Source organism: Camelus dromedarius, chromosome 8 (genome assembly GCF_036321535.1).
Source record: "Camelus dromedarius isolate mCamDro1 chromosome 8, mCamDro1.pat, whole genome shotgun sequence".
Taxonomy (NCBI): Eukaryota; Metazoa; Chordata; class Mammalia; order Artiodactyla; family Camelidae; genus Camelus; species Camelus dromedarius.
This window is the reverse complement of record NC_087443.1, coordinates 70,087,352-70,109,654: the sequence shown is the minus strand read 5'-3', so window position 1 is coordinate 70,109,654 and position 22,303 is coordinate 70,087,352. Positions and strand designations below refer to the sequence as shown.

At 38.2% G+C, this 22,303-nt stretch overlaps 1 protein-coding gene across 2 annotated transcripts in view; it reads right to left on the bottom strand.

The window, feature by feature from the left end:
- ATRNL1 (attractin like 1) overlaps nt 1–22,303 on the bottom strand; it is a 631,665-nt gene that overhangs the window by 81,803 nt on the left and 527,559 nt on the right. For both annotated transcript variants that reach the window (XM_010987217.3, XM_064488470.1), the window contains exon 28: nt 13,195–13,309. In XM_010987217.3, the coding sequence (XP_010985519.3) occupies nt 13,195–13,309 (115 nt within the window). The remainder of the gene's footprint in view (nt 1–13,194; nt 13,310–22,303) is intronic.

Below are 22,303 nucleotides of genomic sequence, written 5' to 3'. Positions count from 1 at the left end.
TAACAAATCTCCTTAACTTTTGATTTATGTTTCTTGTCATCGTTTGCAAAATTTAGTAGACATCTGCATATTTGCTTAAATTTCTTTATTTCTTACATAAAGAATAGCAAACTCTAGATATTCTTTTGCACCGTATGTTTTTCACTTAATAATATATCCTGGAGATAATCTTATTTCAGTTCATACAGATCTTCCTCATTCTTTTTTTTAACAGATGCACTGTACTCTATTTGTGGATATACTATAATTATAAAATTAATTGTACTTCCATACTACTACACTTCCCTTTGTACATTCGTTTAGGTTGTTCCCAATACTGTGTGTTTACAAACAATGTTAAAATAAGTGACCCATGGTTGTGTATTTTCATATTGCCGGAGGTGTATTTTAGGGGACATTCCTAGAAGTGGGATTGCTGAGTCACGAGAGTGCAAGTATAATTTTGTTAGATACTGCCAAATCCTCCGCCAGAAGGCTGTACCAGTCTGCATTCTTACCAGCAATGTACTGTCACACTTCTAAATTTTCACCAACTTGATGGGGGAGAAATGGTATCTCAGTATCATTTTAATTTTACTTTCTTAGGAATACTTCTAATGTGGATGGAAAAAGGAAGTTGAGGGGAAGCTCAGATGGACAGATGAGACCTTTACTGAGAGATTAACTGGAAGTTAGGAGTGTCCTAACAAGACTGCAAGACCAGGAGGCTAGGAAAAGACGATGTTTCTGAAGTGATGGGGAAAGTGAACAGTGTGAATGCACAGACTCAAGGGACCCGCTGGAGGTACAAAGGGAAATGGAACAGTATGCGTAGTGCACCAAGCATGAGATAGGTTTAAAAAGACACACTTGTTTTTAAGTGCAAGAGAAAAGGCTTATAAAAAACAATGCTGAAAACAGACTCAAAGTGGTAGAAAAATCTCAGTCTTAATGAACAACTAGAATCTTAAAACCAGCAATAAAGGATATGAAAGTCATGTAGCCAGGCGAGAATCAGAAAAGGCTGTGTCTGGGTGGTCCAAGCCGCAGAAGCAGGGTCTGGTGACCCACATCAAGGCCACCAAGAAAAGTGTTAGGGACTCTGATCCTGCTTAAAGCACCGAGAATGATGAAGAGCCTATGAAACACTCATTTTTAAGAACAGGAAGAAAGGATGGTCTTAGAAACGATCAAACAATGATCTTATGAATGACCAAACCATCAAAGTGAGATTTTTATATGTGGGGGGAAAAAAAAACCCAAAATACTCAAAGACATCTGTTAAATGTAGGGGGAAAAATCACATATTGCAAAATGACTAACACAACCTAAGACAAGTCGGTCTGTAGAATGGAGCTCAAATGACAGCCCTGATCAGTAGTGGGCAATCAGTCGTTTTAACGTGAGTCGTCAGTTCTATTCTGTAAGCCAAAATTTAGACCGGAGATTATGGAGAGGCTTTTGTTCTCAGTAAACCTAAGAAGCATCTAGAAATAATGTATAGTAAGGTACAAATAAAAAGTACATGGATAGAATGCAGTCGAAAGTATGAATCCACAAGTAGCTTAAGAGTCAGACTCTGGGAACTTAGCACCGATAAGGGCCGGTGAGTAAAAGAAAGGAGGAGAAAAATTAGGCAGAAATATTGTGTTTCTGTTCTGCTCTGGGCACAGGTTACCCCTGGAGATAAAATTGTAAGTAAGGGGAAGATCCCTGCCCTTAGCTTATCTGGGTAGAATAGTGACAGTGTAATTAACATTTTATAGTAGTAAATTAAAAAAAAAAATAGTGGACGGGCAGAGATGGGGACAAGTTTCACAGAGGAGGTGACCCCTGAATTGGAAATTCTCTTGGTGGAAAGGATAGATGTGTGTGCTGGTGTGTGCTGGAGGACAGTCCAGGCAGAAGGACTAGTATGTGCAAAGGGACAGAGGTATAGTGTCTTATAACAAACGGGATTTTAAAAGTCACGTTGGAACCAAGTAGTGTGAGGCATTTACTATCCTCCTAAAACCATTATATTTGCAAAGAACACAAATGGAAGCAGGGCATGAGAACAGCGTTTAGAATGACAGGATGAAACTTCAGAAATGACCTTGAACCATCAGAGAAACTAACTGAAACCACCTGCTCCCTTTTCTCGCACAAGAGAACTAGTGGGCATAAACACAAACTGCAGAAAGGCAGAAAAGGTCAGGAGGGGATGGAGGAGTCCTAACGAACTGCAAGTGGGAAAGTAGCCAGCAAGGCAGGGCAGTAAGTTTTAGAAGAGAGGTTAGGCACCAACAATGAGAGTAAAGCCAGAGAGAGCCCCTGGGTTCTAGCACTGGGTTCTGCCGTGTAATGAGTACCGGACTCTAAGGAGGTCCCTTCAGGTGAACATCAGTATCCACACCTGTCAAACAAAGGGACAAAACCACCTCTGGAACCCCCCTGTATTTCATGGTTCATAAGCCGATGACAGCTGGGAAGGCTGAAGAGATTTGAAAGTCATGAGGTGACCTAAGCTGGAAGTCACTGGGCAGGGAGGGAAGGACTGGGAGTCCTGTACTGGGCCTGCACTGAAGGCTGGGAGGTGATTTCAAAACGGCCTTCTTCCACCCATGTGATAGATTATTACAAGGAGCACAATCAGCTCTTCTCTATTTCTGGAGAGATGAGAAGAAGAAGAAAGAGAATCAAAGAAAATGGGGTCAAATTGCAGAGAAGACTGCTGCATCACAGGATGAATTAGTCCCGGAAGTGATGGGTGTGCCTTTTGGGAAAGTCTTTAGAAATTGTCTGTCTGTCCAAGATGATTCCGGACAGGGTCACCAGCTGTGGCTGCAAGCCGCTGGAGGAGCCAGGAGTCATTTCAGGGCCCTTCCTACCTCTGTGCTTCTGCAGTTGTATAATAATCGGCATCAGCAGAGTCACACCAGATCACCCCATTTATACATTTTATGTACCTATTAATACGGACAACAGTTTCCTTTCCGTTTTACTAGTAAAGTTTTGAATACAAATGTGCCTCAGCCTCTCCCCATTACAGCTCTACGTTCAGAGCTAATTGCCTCCCAGAACACTTAAGGAGTCATTTTTCACTGTGATGGTGAGCAAAGGGAAGGCCGATGGCACAGTCCTGTTATTGATTTGATGATCCTTGCCTGGCACGTGGAATAAATGGAACTGAATGTATGGTCACTGCATCCAGACTTTCAGGGCCTTCGAAGTTCAGTTCAAATTATGTCAGACAGCAGGTTCATGGGGCAAAAATCCATTTATCCCTCCAAGGCTTCTACGTGATGATCCCAGGGACCAACTGAGGCTCCCCACACCACTTCCTGGGAGTCCTGTGGACCAACTGAGGCTCCCAGCTCTTAAGGAAAAGGAGGAGCTCTCTCTTGCATTTTGCCATGCTCTATCTGAACTTGCTGCTCATCAGTTAGGGATGCTGGCCCAAATTAGATGGGTGATGCTAACTGGCAAGTAATGAGGTGAATAAAAGGAGGTAAGTCACTCACTTTTCAGAAGGCCATTAACTCTTTCCCGAAAAGCCCTTAGAGAAAGAGCATTCTTGTCTTAAGGAGTTAATGTAACTATAATCAATGTTTGCCTTTTTTGGACATACAGCATTACTACTGCTAGTGCTTGGGTTCCTCCGCTGGACCTTTCATTAAGGATGAAGGCATATTAAAACTCAAAAATGCCTTTGGAGTTACTATGGCACCATTTTACAGTAACAGGTGGGATCTGAGACTAAATCAGCTGATGGTATAACATTCAATTTTTATGAAAACTTGAATGTCCTCCCACTGGGTCTGCTAAGGGATCACTAGCCCTTTGTAGTGGTCCCCAGAAAAATGCTTATGTGAGAAGAAGGAATTTCCAGGGCACCTGACCCACATTGTCTTAACATTTTTTTCAGTTTGCTGGTAAGGAGACAGAATTTCTCAAGTTACTTAATTTTCCTTTTTGGGTCTAGGGAAATTCCTTTCTGTCTGCCATTTCTGCCCTGGTGCCAGGAGGTACACGGTATTGCTTTCTGATAAAAAGTGGATGGTTATTTTCTTTTTCTGGTTAGATTTTGCAACCTGGCATAATAAACATGAGGGAGGGGTAAAGCCCTCCCCTGCATGAGGAATCCAGAGACTCTGGCCGTAGTCCCTGCTCAGCTCTAAAGGCACGGACCCAAGGCAAGTCTCTCCCCATCACAAGCCTCTCCCCATCACTGGCTCTCAGAGGTTTCTCCTCTGCAAAATGGGGTATAGAACTGAGTGATTTCCAAGGCCATTTCTAAAGCTCCAAAAATTCTAAACTTCTCTGACACTCAGGATTACCCATCTATCTTTGTTAAATGCAGGAGGTAGCCTTCTGCTTAATTTTCCTAAACCTATGTAATGCAGGACTATTTAATTCATGACCAATTCAAAGTAAAATGCCTCACTAATTGGTAGTTTTATGTATAGACCACAGGGTTAGCTATCAAAAGAAATACTGGGGGACTGACTTAGTCTTTATATTTTATCCATACCCACAAAATTCTTATTATTTTGTTATTGTTGTTGCTTCAAAGGCAGCTTACATATTCCAAACAAATCCTGATTTTTCTCCCCTTTGGCTTTGACAGTTGATTTGTTGAGTTGCTTACTTTTTCCTATTTTTCTCTTTGACCACAGTAATTATTTACCAGTCAATTCTAGAAATACCCAAAAGGGTGGCACACGGGGAGAAGAAAAAGAAAAGAAAAATGTGTTGGTCCTGCTTTCAGTCCATAAATTCTCATTTTTCATGTCCATACATTCTGACTTTGTATGTGAGTTTGTAATTGCTTTACCTTGGAAGTGTTTGAGTGAGTTAACTTTTAGGGTGTTTCACTCACTTCTGCAGCATGTTTAATTAGCCATGGTCTTCAAGTTTGTTCTTTTTTTTCTTCTTTGTTTCCTTTACCCATTGATCAATTTCTCTCAATTAACAATGGCACAGACATAAATTTTAAAATGTCAAATGGGAGGATGATGCCAGGTGACTTCACAGCGACACTGGTCAGTAAAAGAAAAAGCTTGCAAGCTTGTGCTATTTCCAAAAGCATATGGCTAATGGTCTTTGAGCATAACCAAAAAATCCCCCACCTCCTCAAAAAAAAAAAAAAAAAAAGATTTGTAAAGAGGACTCTGGTGTGAGATTTTCTAGTTTTAAATTCTGGCTCCGTCATTTATTTACTATGTGGCTGTGGGCAAGTTACTAAAACTCCGTGAATTAATTTTCCTCATCTGTGAAATAAAAGTGATCATATTATCCCTTATAGGGTGATGATAATTCAAATAGTAATGAGCATAGAACAGATTGTGTTAATATCATGTGTTAATGATGACAACTACAACAGCAATCGATACTTTTTATTTGCCAGATATATTTTGTGAGACTGTTTGTCCTGTGTATCACTAATACGTAGCCATGTATTCCGTAAGGTTCAATACTATTTTTCTGGTCATAAAGGGTAGAACTGAGTTGTGCTCTTTCAAACTTAAATAAAATGGTTTTGTAAAAATTATTATCCAAGAAAGAAATCAAATTTCAAATGGTAAAAATAGAATAACTTTATGGTAGGTTTCGTACATGCTACACTGGAAATATAATTTGTTTTATTGCTTTGTGTCATTTTTTACTAATATTGTCACTTTCCTTGAACTTTAAATCTGAGCAAGTAAGTTTTATAGATATTTTTTATCAAAGGTATAGTGTTGGGCTTGATTTGAGTCCCCAAGATATGTAGCTTGACTCCTACATGAATCATAGAAACACAAAATTCAGTCTATCAAAGATTATCAGCCTGAAGTGAAATTTTACTTAGTAAAGTTTCTATTTGGGTAGTATATATCTACATATTTTCTGTATTTTTTTGGTGAAGAAGTTCTACCATTTGAAAATAATTAATTTTATTCATCAATTAAATATTTATCAAACAACTAAGTACCACGGACTTGTGATCCACTAGGGATTCAAAGATGAAATAAGAAATAACCACTGTCCTTAGAGAGCTTACTACCTGGGAAGAAAGTTAAGAAAAGCGCACAGTGACTTTGATGTATGTCAGAGGGCAGTAAAGAAGGGCCCCAGACTAGCCAGTGATGCTGTGCAGGTGGGCAAGGACTCCATGTCTGCTAAGCCTGGAAGAAGGCTGGGGAGAGGTCAAGGAGGACCTTACACCCCAGAGTCGACGTCTGGACTGACTTCAACAGTCAATAAAAAGCCAGCAAAGGTTTATGAGGAAGGGAAGACATGATTAAAATTGTGCTTTCCTTTGGCAGAAGTCCAGGTGAGAGGCAACCAGGACCTGAGCAAAAAATGGAGGGAGTAAGAATGGCATAAGGAAGTCTGTTCTATCTGCCTCAGGGGTAAATTCTAAAGAGCTTCATGGTTGTAAAAAAAAAAAAAAAAAAAAAAAAAGAGCTTCATGGTTGGATGTAAAAGGGAAGAAAGAGAGAAGAAAAAAAGCTAACTCCAAAGTTTCAAACTTGAGCCACTCTGAAATGACTTTACAAAAACTGAAGTTGGGGAAAAGAGCTGGTCTGGGGGGTAGGAATGGTAACGGGAGGAGGGGAAGGAAGAGTGACTTTATACTGAAACGGTAGCAAATCCATTGCTGGCTGGAGAACCACGGAATTCGGAGTTGGCATCTGAGAAGCCCCCTAAATGAGCAAAGAGGGCATGACTCTACAGGGAGAGAGTGGATAAGGGTAAGAAGTTGGCTCAGGACCAATCCTCGGGGAATGCCCATCTGTACTTAGACAACAGGTGAAGCAGACAATGAACACAGGGCACGTGCTCCACATCCATTCTCTCTAAGTGAACTCTAAGTAGGTACCTATGATCGATCAAGGCAAAGAACACCAGAAGGAGTTTCCAGAGCTTGGAGAGGCATGAGGAGGAGCTCTTCACCAGTTAAACCCTACAGAGACATGATAACAAGTGAGAACTGAGAAAGGGGCATTTTAATGACTATGTTGTCCATTTGGCTACTACTATTGAAAGATATTAAGCTTAGCAATTGTGTATCAGTTTTATTTCACCTCTTTCTCATAACACTCTCTATTCTTTGTTCATAAAACCTAACATATTTCATAATTATGAGTTTACTTGCATGATTACTTGTTTATGTTTATTTCCACATAGGCTCTAACATCTATGGGGGAAGGACTCTGCTTTGTTCACTACCATATATCCAGTGCCTGACATGATCAGACACTTTCAAATATTTCTCCAATGAATTAGGTAACAAATGAAGAGTCACAATAACTATATTTTGGATAGAAGATAAAATTAGCTCCTACTGTTGATTTTAGGGTCCTTTTAATATCAAGTATTTTATTTTGACACAGAGTCATATTTATTAACAATAATCTCAGATATTTGTCCTTATCTCTGCTGTTTCCTGGGCTCTCTGCCTAATTTTGTAGTTTATTTTGCTGTGGGTGCCCACTTTTTCTTTCTTATTTGTGAAGACACATATGTTGGGTGTAAACAATACTTGAATTTGAGGTTAAAAGGTAACCCATATGATGGATTTTTATAACGAAGTTTTGATACAATTAAGCAGTTTTACTTCTTATTCCAGCCACCTTGAACAAAGAGAGTGCTAAGATTAGATCAACGGGTGGGTTTCTACAAGTGTGAAGATACCGGGTCAGAGTTACGGAAGGAGAGCAGAGTCCTACAAACAAGAAACTCCAGGAGCTCCTGGAAAACGTAAATCAGCTTTAAAAAACTGGCTTCAGAGGCGTGAGTGCTGCATTGAGGACAGCAACCTGGAGTCTGCTCTCAGTCGGTCTGAAATTTCAGAGACCCTCTACCTCTCACAGATGCTTAGAGATTCCTTTTACTCACTTCTGAAATGGGGCAATATGAAGCATCTACATCTTTCAAACATGCTGAGAAGATTGGGAACTAGCCTTTATTAATAACATTGTTAAGAATTTTTTTTTTAATTTAAGGATCAGTGTTAATTATGTCTATTCACTAACCAGCAACATAGAGGAATATAGTTTCTCAACTGGTCCTGTGCATTTAGAAAGACAAGTTAAGGTACCACTTAGAAACAAGCTATTTGCTCTTCCTACCTCAAGCTGGTGCGACTGAGCATAATTTACAGTAGAACTGTACAGTAGGATTGGAGTGAAATCCATCCTAGCAATCAAACTCAATCTCACCATTTTATACATGAGAAAATAGGACCTAGGGACTAAAAGACCTGGTCACACAGTTAGCTGGTGGCAGAGCTGGACCCAGATCTTGAGATTCGTGACTCCAAATTCATAACTCACACATACAAGCTGAAGTTCTTTTCCTATAATCGTGTGCCCCCAGTTGCTATTACACACACGGAGTCATACTTCCATTAGCAGACATGCCATGCCACGTGCATATTTGCATTTTACCAAATTTCTGGAGTGAAATTACCAGGAAAGATAAATCTATCTTTCTTGTCCCCTTAAGCCCAATGCATAGCAGACCCCTCCGGGTCCTTCCTCTTTGACTTTGGATATAAAGCTTTTCAAGGAGTAAGGGCTCTCCAGAGTACCACTGGGTCTTTATCCAGAGAAGCACAGTGATGAGGGAGAATCTCACAGGCTGAGGATCCGGGTGGCCCTGGGTTTGAATTCTGGATCACTCACTCACTAGCTGTATTGGCCATGGACAAGTCATTTAATCTCTTTCAGAGTGTTTTTTTTTTTTTTAATCTGTAAAAGTGGGATAACAGCAGCTACTTTTCAGATTCATGAAGAGGGATAAAACCATGAGTGTACATAAAGCACCTGCTACGATGCTCAGAATGATTAGTTCTTGTTATTTTCATTTGATTAAACCAAAGTTCTCCTTTTGTGTCATTACCCGTGACACTGTGGGTAGACTATTATTTTAAACATAGTACAATATTTCTAGATTTTTCCAAATTATCTGGTCATCCTGCCAAAACTTCTAAGCCAAAGAAAAACAATGTTCAAACCTTAGACTTTTCAGCAGTATATTTTTTCTAATGTTAACCAAACATGAGACAAGACCAGGGCAAAATTCCACATTTAGGTGAAGCACTTTGGTCCCTTTTGGCAGTGGACATTTGGGCTGCTGGGGTCTTTAATCCGGTGAGAAAAGCCAATCTGCTTCTTATTAGTAAGAATCCATAACTATGAAATCCATAATCCTCTATCACAAAGTGACAGCAATCACAATCACTTTTAATTTATGCTTTGGAAGAGCTCTGTTTACTTTGTCCACATTTCATCTTAAGGTGACTCTACAATGCCTGGGGATCCTGCTGTCCAAGATGACTGGAGGAAGCATGCTTGGCAGTTTAGTGTCATGCAGCAGGGTTACTTGACATGCCATGTTTTCATGAGGATGTCAGACTTTCAACCACCTTGAGGTCAGAAGACAAAGTGACTGTGTACATATGCCAACAGCAGAAATCCCACATTAGCCCAAGAGAGTCTGGCATGGCTGGCAGTGGTCGCTCCTAGAAATACAGGAATGAAGCAGCAGGAGTACAGGGCTGGGGAGCAGGGAACCTAATTAGCCCAGCTCCAGGAATGCAAAAAGCCTACTGAATATATTTTGCTTTTACTCTCCTAAGCCACCTAGGGGGAGAATTGCTCATAAACATCTAAATTCATTATATGAAAAAAAAAAAAAAAAAAGATCAGTGCATGGGGTAATCTAAAGAATGAATCTGGAGTCTGTCTTTTGACCTCTGTTAAGATGAGAGCCAGCGAAGGGACTTCACACATTTTAGACACTGAAAGGGCCATGTCTAATTATTACCTGCTAAATATTACTGAAATATCTGCTTGGTGGAAAGAGAATAAAGTCCAAAGACACTGCCATATTTTGAATTGTTAAAAAAAATCACTAGCCGCTACTGAAAAGAGATGGCCAGAACCAGCCCCTGCTTGTTGCTGAATCATTTTTCTGTTGGTGCTGAAATTCAAGTTCTGAGGGAAAACCACCAGGCTCATAGGATGCTTCTGCCTTCTCCATGTCCCCAAACTCATCCTTCTCTTAAATGCTTTTATTCATCGTAACGCAGACTGCATTATGAAAAGCGTCACTCGACATTTAGGAAGGTACATTTCAAAAAAGGACCTGATACAACATTTTTTTGGAATTGTGCAAAGTACTGCAAGAAGATTTTTAATCTAATAATTAATGCTAATTAATCGGTGAATAGATCTGCTAACATTTGGAGATACAAATAGCACAAGAGACAAGAGAAGACTCCGGGCACCCTGTCGTTCACATAGTGGAGATGGGGTCAGGAGTCTCCGTGAAGCTACTCCTCTACCATCTTCCTAACTCCTCTCAGCCTCTACCCCTGCACCAATACTGGAGGAATCTCTTCAGAACACGAGGTTCCTAGGCATGCAAGATGGGCATCAATGAATCCTAGTCCAATGGCTCATTTTATCGTTGTTCACTGAGTCTCACAGATAGAAGTCATGGTTTCCAGGGCTCCTATCATCGTGATCACCATCACCATCAAAAACATCTATGATCTGCTTTCTGTATGTAGGCACTGTGATAAGCACAGGCACCCAGATGGATTTCCTGTAAAAATATGAGATAAGCCAAACTCTAGCAGCGAGATAACCAATGTCAACATTTCCCTCCCAAGAGCCAATATGGTTCCCAAATTATCACTGGAATGCGTTTCCTCTCAAATATTGGATGATACAATGTTAAGTTTTAATTGGTTGGGTACACACCAAGTATCTTGATGAAGGCTGAAAAAAATAAATCATTTAGTTTGTATGTTGGTGTCAGCATTTGCCTTGTTTAGGGAAAACACAGATGTGAACATTAGAAACTTTCCCCTATAGGCACTGCCGTATCTTTCCCAGTAAAGTCAAGAGTTCTTTAAATAATTTTGTTTCCCATGTCTTGCCATAAAAAATTTCACATATAAGCAAAGTGGAAAGAATTTTGCAATGAACTCCAGTATTCCTGTCACTTAGATTCTACTATTAACGTTTACTTTACTGGCATTACAACATGTCTGTCCATCTACCTGTTCTTACTATCCATCCATCAATAACGTATGTTTTTGATGTATTTCAAAGCAGACTGCAGACAGAAAATGACACTGCATTTTGAAGAAGTAGGATCAGTGAGTCTTCCTGCTCCTATACAGTTAGCTAGAAAAAAATTTATTAGTTTTTTTTTTTTAAACAAAGAACTAGCTCATCCTGAATTATGCACATAGATACTCAACACAGTTCAATCTGCTGGCACTGTAAGAAGTGTGGTAAGGTAACTCAAGGTTTTGTCTACTTGTATTATTTATAGACATTGTCAATACTCCTCCAAATTTTTGGCTTTGTGAAGACATGGACTGTGGATCATAAATAAATAAGATGTCTGCTACAGATCATCAGGAAAAATTACCTAGAATGTTAGCAGTAAGTATTTTTGTTGTTTTGCTCTGTACTTCAGTGTTTTTTCAATTCTTCCTTACCCTGAGTCTCTCATTTGTAAAGTGAGTTTTATAATACCTAGGACACAGGCTTGTCATAAGGATCAAACATGAAAAGTAGGCAAATACTTTGTAAAGAGTAAAACACTACACACACGTAAGATACTACTACAATTAGTCATCGTAACGCATCTGTAATAAAACACAGCTGAGGTAATGGTCCACACTGCTATTTTTCGAATCAGTCAAAAGGATTTCAAAGGTTAAAGGGACGGAGTATTGGCAGTTGCCTTCACTCTGCCCATCAGTACGTCATCTTGTCAAGGATCTAGAAGAACCTTGGTGTATATCACACAGACTTGTTTTCATTAGTGAAGTGTTTGTTTTGGAAATCATCCCAGCCTTGAAACAATGCTTCCATTAGCTGAGCACAGTACCTATAATTATCCGTCTTATCTGACCAGTGCCAAACTATTATATTTACTACATCCCACTTACCTTGATGGTTCTGAAAGGAGAAAAGGGAGGTGTTCACTCAATGTGTGAGAAGGTTTATTTCATTGAATAAAAGCCTACACGTGAACTTTGGGTAGAAATTTCTGCAGTGAGATATCATCAGGTACCATAAATCACAAGTCTGAAGGTGATGGAAATCCTCTCCCCCCATATAGGAAAATTCTGTTACGTGAATATCTTAAAATTTATAAAGTATAAAGTAGTCCACTTTTGTGTCTGGCCGAACTCAAATTGGGAAAGTAAGGCACAAGGTCAAAGCTAACTAAGGAAAGAAAAATAAGCAGGGGGGCAAGTTCATCATCAATTACTATTATTGATAAACTGCTAGATCTCTGGCACTTTATTTTATCTTTAAGGGGAACTGAAGGGAAAGATAGATTTGAAATCACCCTTACCCTCAAAAAGCATCCATTTCACTGAGAGTTGTTTAGAGAAAACAATCAGGAGACAGAACAATCAGAAATTGTAAGCAGACGGAATAGGGTTTGTAAAAAAGAAAGATAGAAGCATGGTTTGTGATTTAATTACAAGTTATACGCAACACTGGGCATGTTTACAATGTGGATAACATCCCAGCAATGAGAAAACTTCTGAGAGGATACATAGAGTTACCCCAAATTCAAAATATGCTTTTTATGCAGGAAAAGGAGAATCAGAGGAAAAGGCTGGCTGTGCCCATCTAAAGGAGAGGGTCCCTGAGTCCGGGAACCCCACCTGTCTGGTGCTGACAGCAGGAACATAGCCTGAAACATTCGGGGATGGCTGCATCGAGCTGTCATCCGCTGATGCCGCAAAGCATTCCAAACATAGAAGCTAGTTCCCTCATTTGATTCCATATTTATGAAGCAAATTTCTAATCATATTTATACTTTGGCATCCTACATGACTCACATACTGGGAGAAAAGAAGCTGCCCCAAAGGATCAAGAACGTGTTTGCCCTGGTAGTGAGATTATGCATCGTAATTACAACAACAGATTAAAGTGTGTGTGTGAACGTACATGCATGTGTCTATTATATACAAATACATGTATATTCAATACATATTTTTAAGAGAAACACTGGAAAATCTGAATTTATAGCAAGACAGATATCTAGATATTTGGGTAGAAGTTTGTATTCAAATAAAATTTTACCATGCTCTGAATTAGAACCTTGTAAATATCTTAACTGTGTTATTTGATAGTTTTGTTTATTTCTTCTATTCCGTCTGCATGTTTTGCTTAACTGTTGATGGCTCCTCATTCATCTTACCTGACTGCCCAGGGGGAGGGGCACCTGATGATCCTCGTGGTAGACAAAGAAACACAGTCAGAACGGCAGCTCTGTTCCCAGCACATGGTTCAATGGCTATTGGTTTGGGTGCCCCCTGAAAAAGAAAACACGTTTTTAATTTGCAAATGTTACATGACACTACTATTTTACCTTTCTCCTACCACGCTTTAATCAGCTAAACTCTACATTCACAGCGGTTGCAGACACATCATTGTTCATTTTTTAATAGTTTTGATTGACTATTTTATTGTAATATTATGTAGTTTTTTGTAGTGGTGGCTATTAACATTTAGAAGACATTTTTCTTGGGACATTATATAGTGACATATATTTTTGAAACTTTTGAAAAGTAGTCATTGCTTTGTTCTATTTTTAACTTTTTTTTTCTTTAACAGACTATTTTTTAGAGAAGTTCTAGGTTTACAGCAAAATTAAGAGGAAGGTACAGAGATTTTCCATAAACCCACTGCCTCTATGCATGCACAGCCTCCTCCGTTATCAACGTCCCGCACCACAGTAGCACATTTGTGTAAAATGATGAACCCACACTGACACATCTCTATCACCCAGAGTCCGTAGCTTACATTAGGGTTCACTCTTGGCGTTGTACATTCTGTTGGTTTAGACAAATCTATAATGACATGCATCCACCATGATAGTATCATACAGAGCAGTTTCACTGTCCTAAAAATCCTCTGTGTTCTGCCTATTCCTCCTTCTCCCCACCCCCAACCCATGAAAACGACTGATCTTTTTACTGTCTCCATAGCTTTGCCGTTTCCAGAATGTCATGTAGTTGAAATCATACAGTGTTTAGCCTTTTCAGGTTGACTTCTTTCACTTAAAAATATATATTAAATGTTCCTCCATGTCTTTCTATGGTTTGATAGATCATTTATTTTTAGTACTGAATAATATTCCATTGTCTGAATGTACCACAATTTATTGATCTATTCAACTACTGAAGGACATCTGGGTTGCTTCCAAATTTTGGCAATTATGAATAAAGCTGCTATAATCATTTATGTGCAAGTTTTTGTGTGGACATAAATTCTCAGCTTCTTTGGGTAAATATCAAAGAGCATGATTGCTGGATCACATGGTACCATGTGTCCTTTTAACACTAAATCCTGGCACAGGGTAGATGTGTAACAGGCCTGCACTTGAATAAATGAACGCATTTCACTATATCTGATCTGTGGCCTGAGAGCCACAAAGTTATGCAACTTCTGTTGGTTTTTTTTTCACAGTAGTTTTCTCTCACTGATGATGGACTACATAACATAGTTTATCTAATTATATTATCACAATCCAAAATATTCTATTAGTCTATTTTTTTAAAAGATTTTTTCCAGTTTTATTGAGATGTAATTGACATATAGCAAGGCATATCTTTAATATCACTTCAGCAAAATACATATGTAATAATCACCGACCAACGCATTTATATACAAAGTACCGACTTTACATATAAAATTGAGTAAATGAATGTGTGATAATTATTATAACAGTTATAGCTAGTATTCTATTAAGTACTTACTACAGATTAGGTGTTCAAAATGCTATACATATATAACTTATTTTATCTTACAACAACCTGTAAGATGAGAATACTGAAGCAAGAGATTAAAAAATCCTGCCCAAATTCACAAGACCAGAAAGCAGCAGGGCTGGGGTTCACCCTTGGGGAGGCTGCCTCCTGAGTCCATATTCTTAACCACACAATGCAGTCTATCATATGTGTGTATGTACAAAATACATGCACCCGCACACATACATATAAATACATGTGCAAGAACACACAGGTCTGAACACATACAATCCACACACACGTGTGCACAAAAACACACAAAGAATTTAGGTTCAAGTACAATGCCACCTTTGAAACAGTAGGAATATCATTGTAGCCTAGGAATGGCGGTTTGGCTATTTGACTCAAAAAGCGGCAGGTGAGACATGGTTGACATATCATAGTAACACCTATACTTAACGGCAAAATTAAATAGAAGAAAAATTCCACTGCTTTAATTATTAGAACAAATTATTTGTTTAGCTTTTCCCTCCCACTGGTGATATATGAATTTTTCAGAATAAATACAGACATATGCAGTCATCCACCTAGAATATTGTAGAATATTGCCGTTTCCAGAAAGTGTAATGAGGCATTAAAGATAAAATACGTCCCCTTTCATTAAAACTTAGACTGAAATTTCTGGTGACAACGGTTTTATGTGGTTATAAAGGATTTCTTCTTTATAGCAACATAAATCTCATGTTTTAAAATTATCCCCATCCAGATACATTTTGGGAGTTTTCAATATAAAGGTAAAAGTGGCCCCAGCAGTAGAAGTAAAGGGCATTAAAAATCTTCCAAGAAAATGCTGTAAGCAACGTTGCAATACTTGTATCAAGTTACATGATCTATGGTTTTCCCCTTTAAAGCTTACATTTAATTTAACAGACTTATTTTTGAAAATGTTAAGCCAAAATCAGCATAAGTACATAGATATTCTCCAATGATGTAAATATTTAGAGAATAGGCTTGTCATATTCCACGGCTAAAAGAAAAGTACTATGAATGTTTTGAACTGTATTTCTAGGCTACTGAAATTTATTCTAATTTAATAAAATGCGAAGTATATGTAAAGGTCAATTGGTTAAAATATACTAAGAGAAAATAAAATGAATTCAGGTTTAAATGATGGTGATATATTAGAAATACTGAAATCCCTTTTAACATACCTAAGAAATAATTGATCGTTTCTACCATCAGGCAAGCTTTTCTTCGTTGTTTTGTTCTTAAGCTCTCAATGGCACTACTCAAACTATGCAAAGTCATGTTAAAATCCTTGATTACAAAACTCAGAAAAGAAAACATTCATGAATACAACAAAACAAAACAAACAAAACAGATCAAGCAGTTGAGAAATAGTGGTTTTCGGTTTGGAAGATTTAGAAAAACAAGAAACAATTTGAGTGTACACTGGTTGATAAAATAACTAATATTAAATGCTTTTAACATGCCTTGTGCATATTGTATTTGTCAGGCTACCTTTCTGCTGTTTTTTACACTAGAATAAAAGGTTTTAAACATCAAATGCCGATGCCAAAAGCACCAACTGAGACAAAAATTAGTTTTAAAAACCCTGTAAATTTCAAGTAGAAAATGGATCCATTATTTAATACTTCAAACCTCAGAGAGTCAGCAACAGATAAAGACGGTGCAGTAAAATATCTTGACCACGAGAAAAGGAATTGTGCCTGCATAAAAGCCATTTCTGCAAAATCTTCCTAAAATAATTCTTTCACTCTTAATTCTACTGCTATGGTACAGAAAATATTCAGAAACTTCTTTATATTGATAAACTACATGAAAGAAGATTATAATCCTAATTTAAAATCAAATTGGCTTACAACTTTGTCTATTTTTAGCTATAAAATTTTCATAAAAGGATATTAGCAAAAATATGAATTATTCATTATGTTTAAAATATTAGTGACTAGCACAGCTCTTTTGATTCTGCTGGTAGGAATTCACATAATTTAAAAAATTATTTCCACAGATTTTGTGGCAAATATCACTTTCAATGAAGAATTTTAAAGAAAAAGAAATACTTTCTAGCACTTGTACTTTGCAACAGAAAATAGCAAAAGCCCATGAATGGTATTTCTGATGCCTTGAGGTTTGTCAGTTGTTTAGCAATAAATACATAACCATGAATCAAAATCATTTCACAATGACATAACATGTTCACTGAACTGTGCAATTTATCATGCATTTTCCATGGCTGCCTTTGAAAGAGATAAGGCAGGGGTTTGTCTGCCCATAGCACTCAGCAACTGTGATTTACTTCCAGGCATTTTCGTATTTGTTGTACCGAAAGAAGCTGGTGTTAGACTGTGCCAGAAAACATCACTGAAAGTTACGTAATTAGCAGCCCTTGTTTATGAAGCACACGGAGCTTTTACAAAAGACCTGTTTTGCTCACGCTTATGTTTTTGAAACGACTGGACTCGTATCTTCAAGTTCGTGTTCTTCAGAGCAACAATTCTACGTTAAACTCTCTCCTTTTTTCAGCTATTAAAGACAAGCAAGTTCCCAGAGAAGCTTCTGGAATCATAAGGATTTTCAAGATTACAGTTCTTAAAACTCATAATAATATGTGCTGAAAGGGAGGCCAGCATTTGAACACTGGATCTCTCCTGGGAAACTGCTGCTACAAGAATCAGTGGATGTTTAGAAGATGCTGAAGGGCAAAGCTGGCTACTTGCTCCTTCCTCCGGTGGCCCTCTCAAAGAGTGAGTGAATGAGTGAGTGGAAACTTACAGAGATCACACTGAAGCCCATTACCGGAAACTTAAATCCCCAGCAGCTGAGGATTTAAGAGAATTACTTGCTCTCTTTGGACTAGTGATTGCAATTTAGGTAGAGTTTGGTCCAATACTCTGGGACTCAAAAGATTAAAAAGATGTTATTTCCTTTCTCAAAAACTTTCAGGACTACCAAAGTAGGGCTTGCAAGCTCAAATTCCTTCAAGACCCAGGTGGGTAACTCAATAATCGCTGACATTTATTTAGTGCTTACAATATGCCTTGTGCTATGCCAAATGCTTAACATGGGTTTAGTCCTACCCCATGAGGTAGGGACCATTCCCATTTCACAAATGATAAAATTGAGGCTTAAAGAGTTCAAGTAACATAATGAAGGTTGCAGACCTAATCGGTGACAAAACCAGGATTTGGAAAAATGTAGTCTGTCTTCCTAGCCTGTTTGCCTAACCACCATGCATACTGCCTGTAATAGGTAAGAAGACTGTCTTAACTTGTAGAGTAAGACAATAAAAAGTGGTGGGCACCACAGTGAACTGGAAAGGACAAAATTTATTTAAACATTAAATCTCAAAACTTTTGCTGCCAAAACAAACAAACAAAACAAAACGAAACGAAATGAAACAACACGTCTATGTGTCTAAATGGGCTGAGGGCTGCCATTTCCTGAAACAAAATCCAAAATGTCATTTCAGGGTTGCCAGGCTCTTGTGTCTACACACTCATCAAACTGCATCTTTTATTCCGCACATTTTCCGTGTTTTAGTCAACGTAATTTTTTGCTCTTCAACACCTGGGCCTGGGGTTTCCAGAATCTGTGCCTTCTTCATTCATAATATTTCTACTGTCTGGGAGATCCTTCCTATATGCCTCTAACTGTCCTCGAATTATACACTGAACAAAGCCAACTCAACCATGAAGCCTTCCCTGGTCTGAAATTTTTAGTCTCTCCCTCCTTAGTTCTTTCATTGTTATGGCCCTTTTCATTTTCCACCTTGAGTGACACTTGGGCAACTAACTGTCCTGTCTTCCCACTGGAACAAGCTCCCTGAGGGCAGGTCCAGTTTCTTATTCATGTCAGTTGGTCCTGCACTCACTTCTTCTCTTTGAAAAGCCTCCGCATGGCGCCTGTGTTAACTTTGGGGGACTGATGTTCCCCAGTCTTGTACTACAGGTCTGGATGTACACGCTGTATGTCTCTACCAGGTTCCTGCTAGTCCGGGGCAGGCATCATGTTGGAGTCTTCTTTGTCTTACCTATAGCATCTAACGAAGTGCATCTTACACATGGTAAGTGAAGGAGTAAATGAGAGAATAAATAAAATTGTCACATGGTGAGATAACTGGTAGGTATGACTCAGCTTCTATCCAAATTATGGATATTAAAGGGATAATAAAACACTGAAAAATAATATTAGCTAACATTTATGGAGTACTTCCTAGGTACTATGAGCTGTGCTAAGCACTTTAGATGCATTATTGTGCTATTTTCTATTTTATGCAGTTGAAGAAATTGAAATTCAGAGAGGTCAGATGATATTCTGCACAGCTAGCAGATCCAGGATTGGAATCCAGATCCGTTTGATTCTCGTATCTTGGTTTTTAACCACTATGTGATACTGTTAAAAAATACAGCTTAAGAAGCCTAAGAGCCTCTCATTTTCTAAGCTTGGCTGTTAATAGGAGAAATCAACTTAAAGATACCAGTTATAAAAATTATATGCGTACACCTGCCCCATTTCTCACCAGGATTCAGACCACGTGAGTGCTAGGACCACATATGCCACTATCTAGTTGTGTGATGTCGGGCATATTACTGAGGCAGGTTTCCCAACTGGAGAATGAACAAGTAGGCTGGATGATTTTAAGGTCTCTTTAACATTCTGTGACTATGATTTATGGACAACCTCCAGAATATGTGACATAACCATATCTAACACTTAGTCTAAGGACAGTGAAATTTGAAATTTCCAGTCCTTAGTAATTTTTTTTTTCCTGCTCAGGTTCTTTAAATGACACATCTAATTTTTAAAGGACATTATTATACTATATGATGAATACATCACATAATACTAAATGGCCACCATCGCATGCCAAAAAAGCAATTAGAAAATTGAATCAAGGAATTAAGGATTAATGTTAAGGATTAATGTGGGTATGTTATACCTGTCAGCAGTAATAAGTGTTTTGACAAGGACAGAGTAAAGTTTGACAGTATGTACAAATACTAATCTGATATATGAGTGAAATATTAAAAATGCAAACAACTGCACATTAATCACTCAAACATTTCCCTGTTGGAACACTTTTAATGCTATTCTTATCAGAATCTATCTATAAATAAAAATGAGTCTTTTTCAACAGCTTGCACAACTTGGTATTTGCAGTTTAATGAGTGTTTATATTGATATAAAATTTAGTTTTTAGTCACTTTAGTAAAATAGAATTAATTTACTCAACAGTGAATTAAGTCTGCCTGATGGCTAGGCTCACAACTGATCAAGTGTGTTGATCCTACAGGATCAACAAACACCAAGATTCCAGATCTCAAAAACAGATTCTCTGATTTCACTGTTTAGATTTGAGAGAAAAACAAAAGTGAAAATCATATTCTCTCCTTATTTGCTATTTGCATGAAATGATGAAGGGAAAAACACATTAGCTAGCTTTACTCGCTAGGAGAATAATTCATATTAATAAAAGAAATTAAGCTGATGGACACTCTCAAAACCAAGGTTAAACTGCACTGGAAACAAATTCAAAGAGAATAAAATATCACATGTGGGAATACGTAAAGGAATAAAACATAATATTCACAGAATCAGTATGCTGCTCCTGTGGTTCCAAAGGTATTCCAGTCGTAAACCTAATTTTCATATTGTACCAAATATTTTTCCTTTGTTGAAATGCCTCTGTGTTCGATCTCTGTTCAAAATCTCTCACTACACACACGCGAGCACACACACACACTCATATACACACATATTTAAGATTTATATCTATAGTAAAATATATGGTTTAACTGAATTTTGCTGTTATTTTAACTGTGTGGCACTGGTTTGGGGAATGAAGAGGCTGGATCGGGAGAACAGTTATTATGCCATCTATTTTTTCACAGGTATTTAGGTCCCTAAATATCCTCAGAAAAGGGGGATGTTATCTCTCTTTTTGAGATATCATATAATCACGCTTTGCCCCTGAGTTAGTCAATAAATACGCATGTTAATAGGAGGTGACATTGAACAGATTATCTTTAAAAGTTGATTCCTGATAGTATTTTTCAAAAATTTGAAATAGATGATCTATTAAATAATTGCCATAATTAGATTTTTAACAACCTGTAATTTTCTCCATAGTTCTGTGCAAAAAGCAACCTAACCATTACACTTGATACATTAATTCAAAATTGGAATCATCCTTTCTGACCTCAAAAAATACAGCTGTGTATGAGAGACAAATGTAGCTGCCAAATCACCTGACTTCCCATCTTGCTTAAGCCCACCCTGTGCTTTTGTTCAGGCCATTTCATCCATCTAGACTACTTGCCAATGTCTACCATTTCTCCAAGATCCAGCTCAAAGTTCTGTCTGCAATACGCCATCCCAGGGCCATTCCAGGACCTCCTCGATCTGCTCTGTCTCAGTATTTAGGAGTAAATTATTTTTCCTATTGTAACCATGGAGAAGAAGGGTAATGTAGTGGTTAAGAGAACAACCTTTAGCAACCACTGCCTGGGTTCAAGGCCCTGCTCTCTGGTCCATCTAAGTGTGATCTTGATCAAGTCACTTAACCTCTCTGTGCCTCAAGCTTCTCAGCTGTAAAATGGAGCTAGCAGTATCTTCCTCCTAGTGCTGTTAAGAGGATTAAAGGATATATATATATATATATATATATTATATATGTGTGTGTGTGTATATATACACATATATATATGCATATATCACAGTAGTTGATAAAAGTCAGCTACTATTACGATGATGCCATTCTGCCCAGTTCCCAGTTTGCTTTAGAATTATTTTCTGTTCCACTAAAGAATACGCTCAACTCAAAAGTAAACTATTTGAAGGCAGGTACCATATTTTTGAAAGCTCTGTTTGTGGTTTGAAATTAATTAATTAAGAAATTAAGCTTCCAAGAGAGAATTTTACTGATGGCTTATAGGGTGGGAAAAATCTGATCTCAATGCCAAATTTCCCACATGTGTCTCGTCTGTCAGCACTGTCACTGAGCATATCTGCCACCCCTCCCCTTCCGTTTTTGTTCTCTGCTTTTATCAAGAAGTCTAATCTGACTGTGAGCATTAAGTGTAACACAGAGGACACTTTCCCTGGCACCGAAGGCTGTGGTGTTCAATAAATATTTCAAGGATAAATGGGTATTTGATTGTTCTTTTCCGAATTGTGCACAAGGTAACTCTCTAAATGTTGTGGCAAAAAGTTAAAAGAGCTCAATCTATAGCAGATAGATGTAAACCAGCAGGAAAGTTAGAAAATCAAAATCTTGGTGTTATCCCCCAAACACATTATGTAATAAATGCAAAATGTGACCTTAGTCATGCAGCTGATAGATCAAGTCAATTTAAAACCTAAATGTGTTGTGCCCCCTGCTGGCAACTGGGGGTAGAGTGCTACACAGGCACAGGGCCTGCCCTGCTAAAGCTTCAGGGCAATCAGGCTGATGGCAACTCTGTCCGAGCTAAATGTGATCACAGTCCTGCACAGAGCCCTGAGCGTGGGAGTGGAGGGAGGACTTGGGTACCA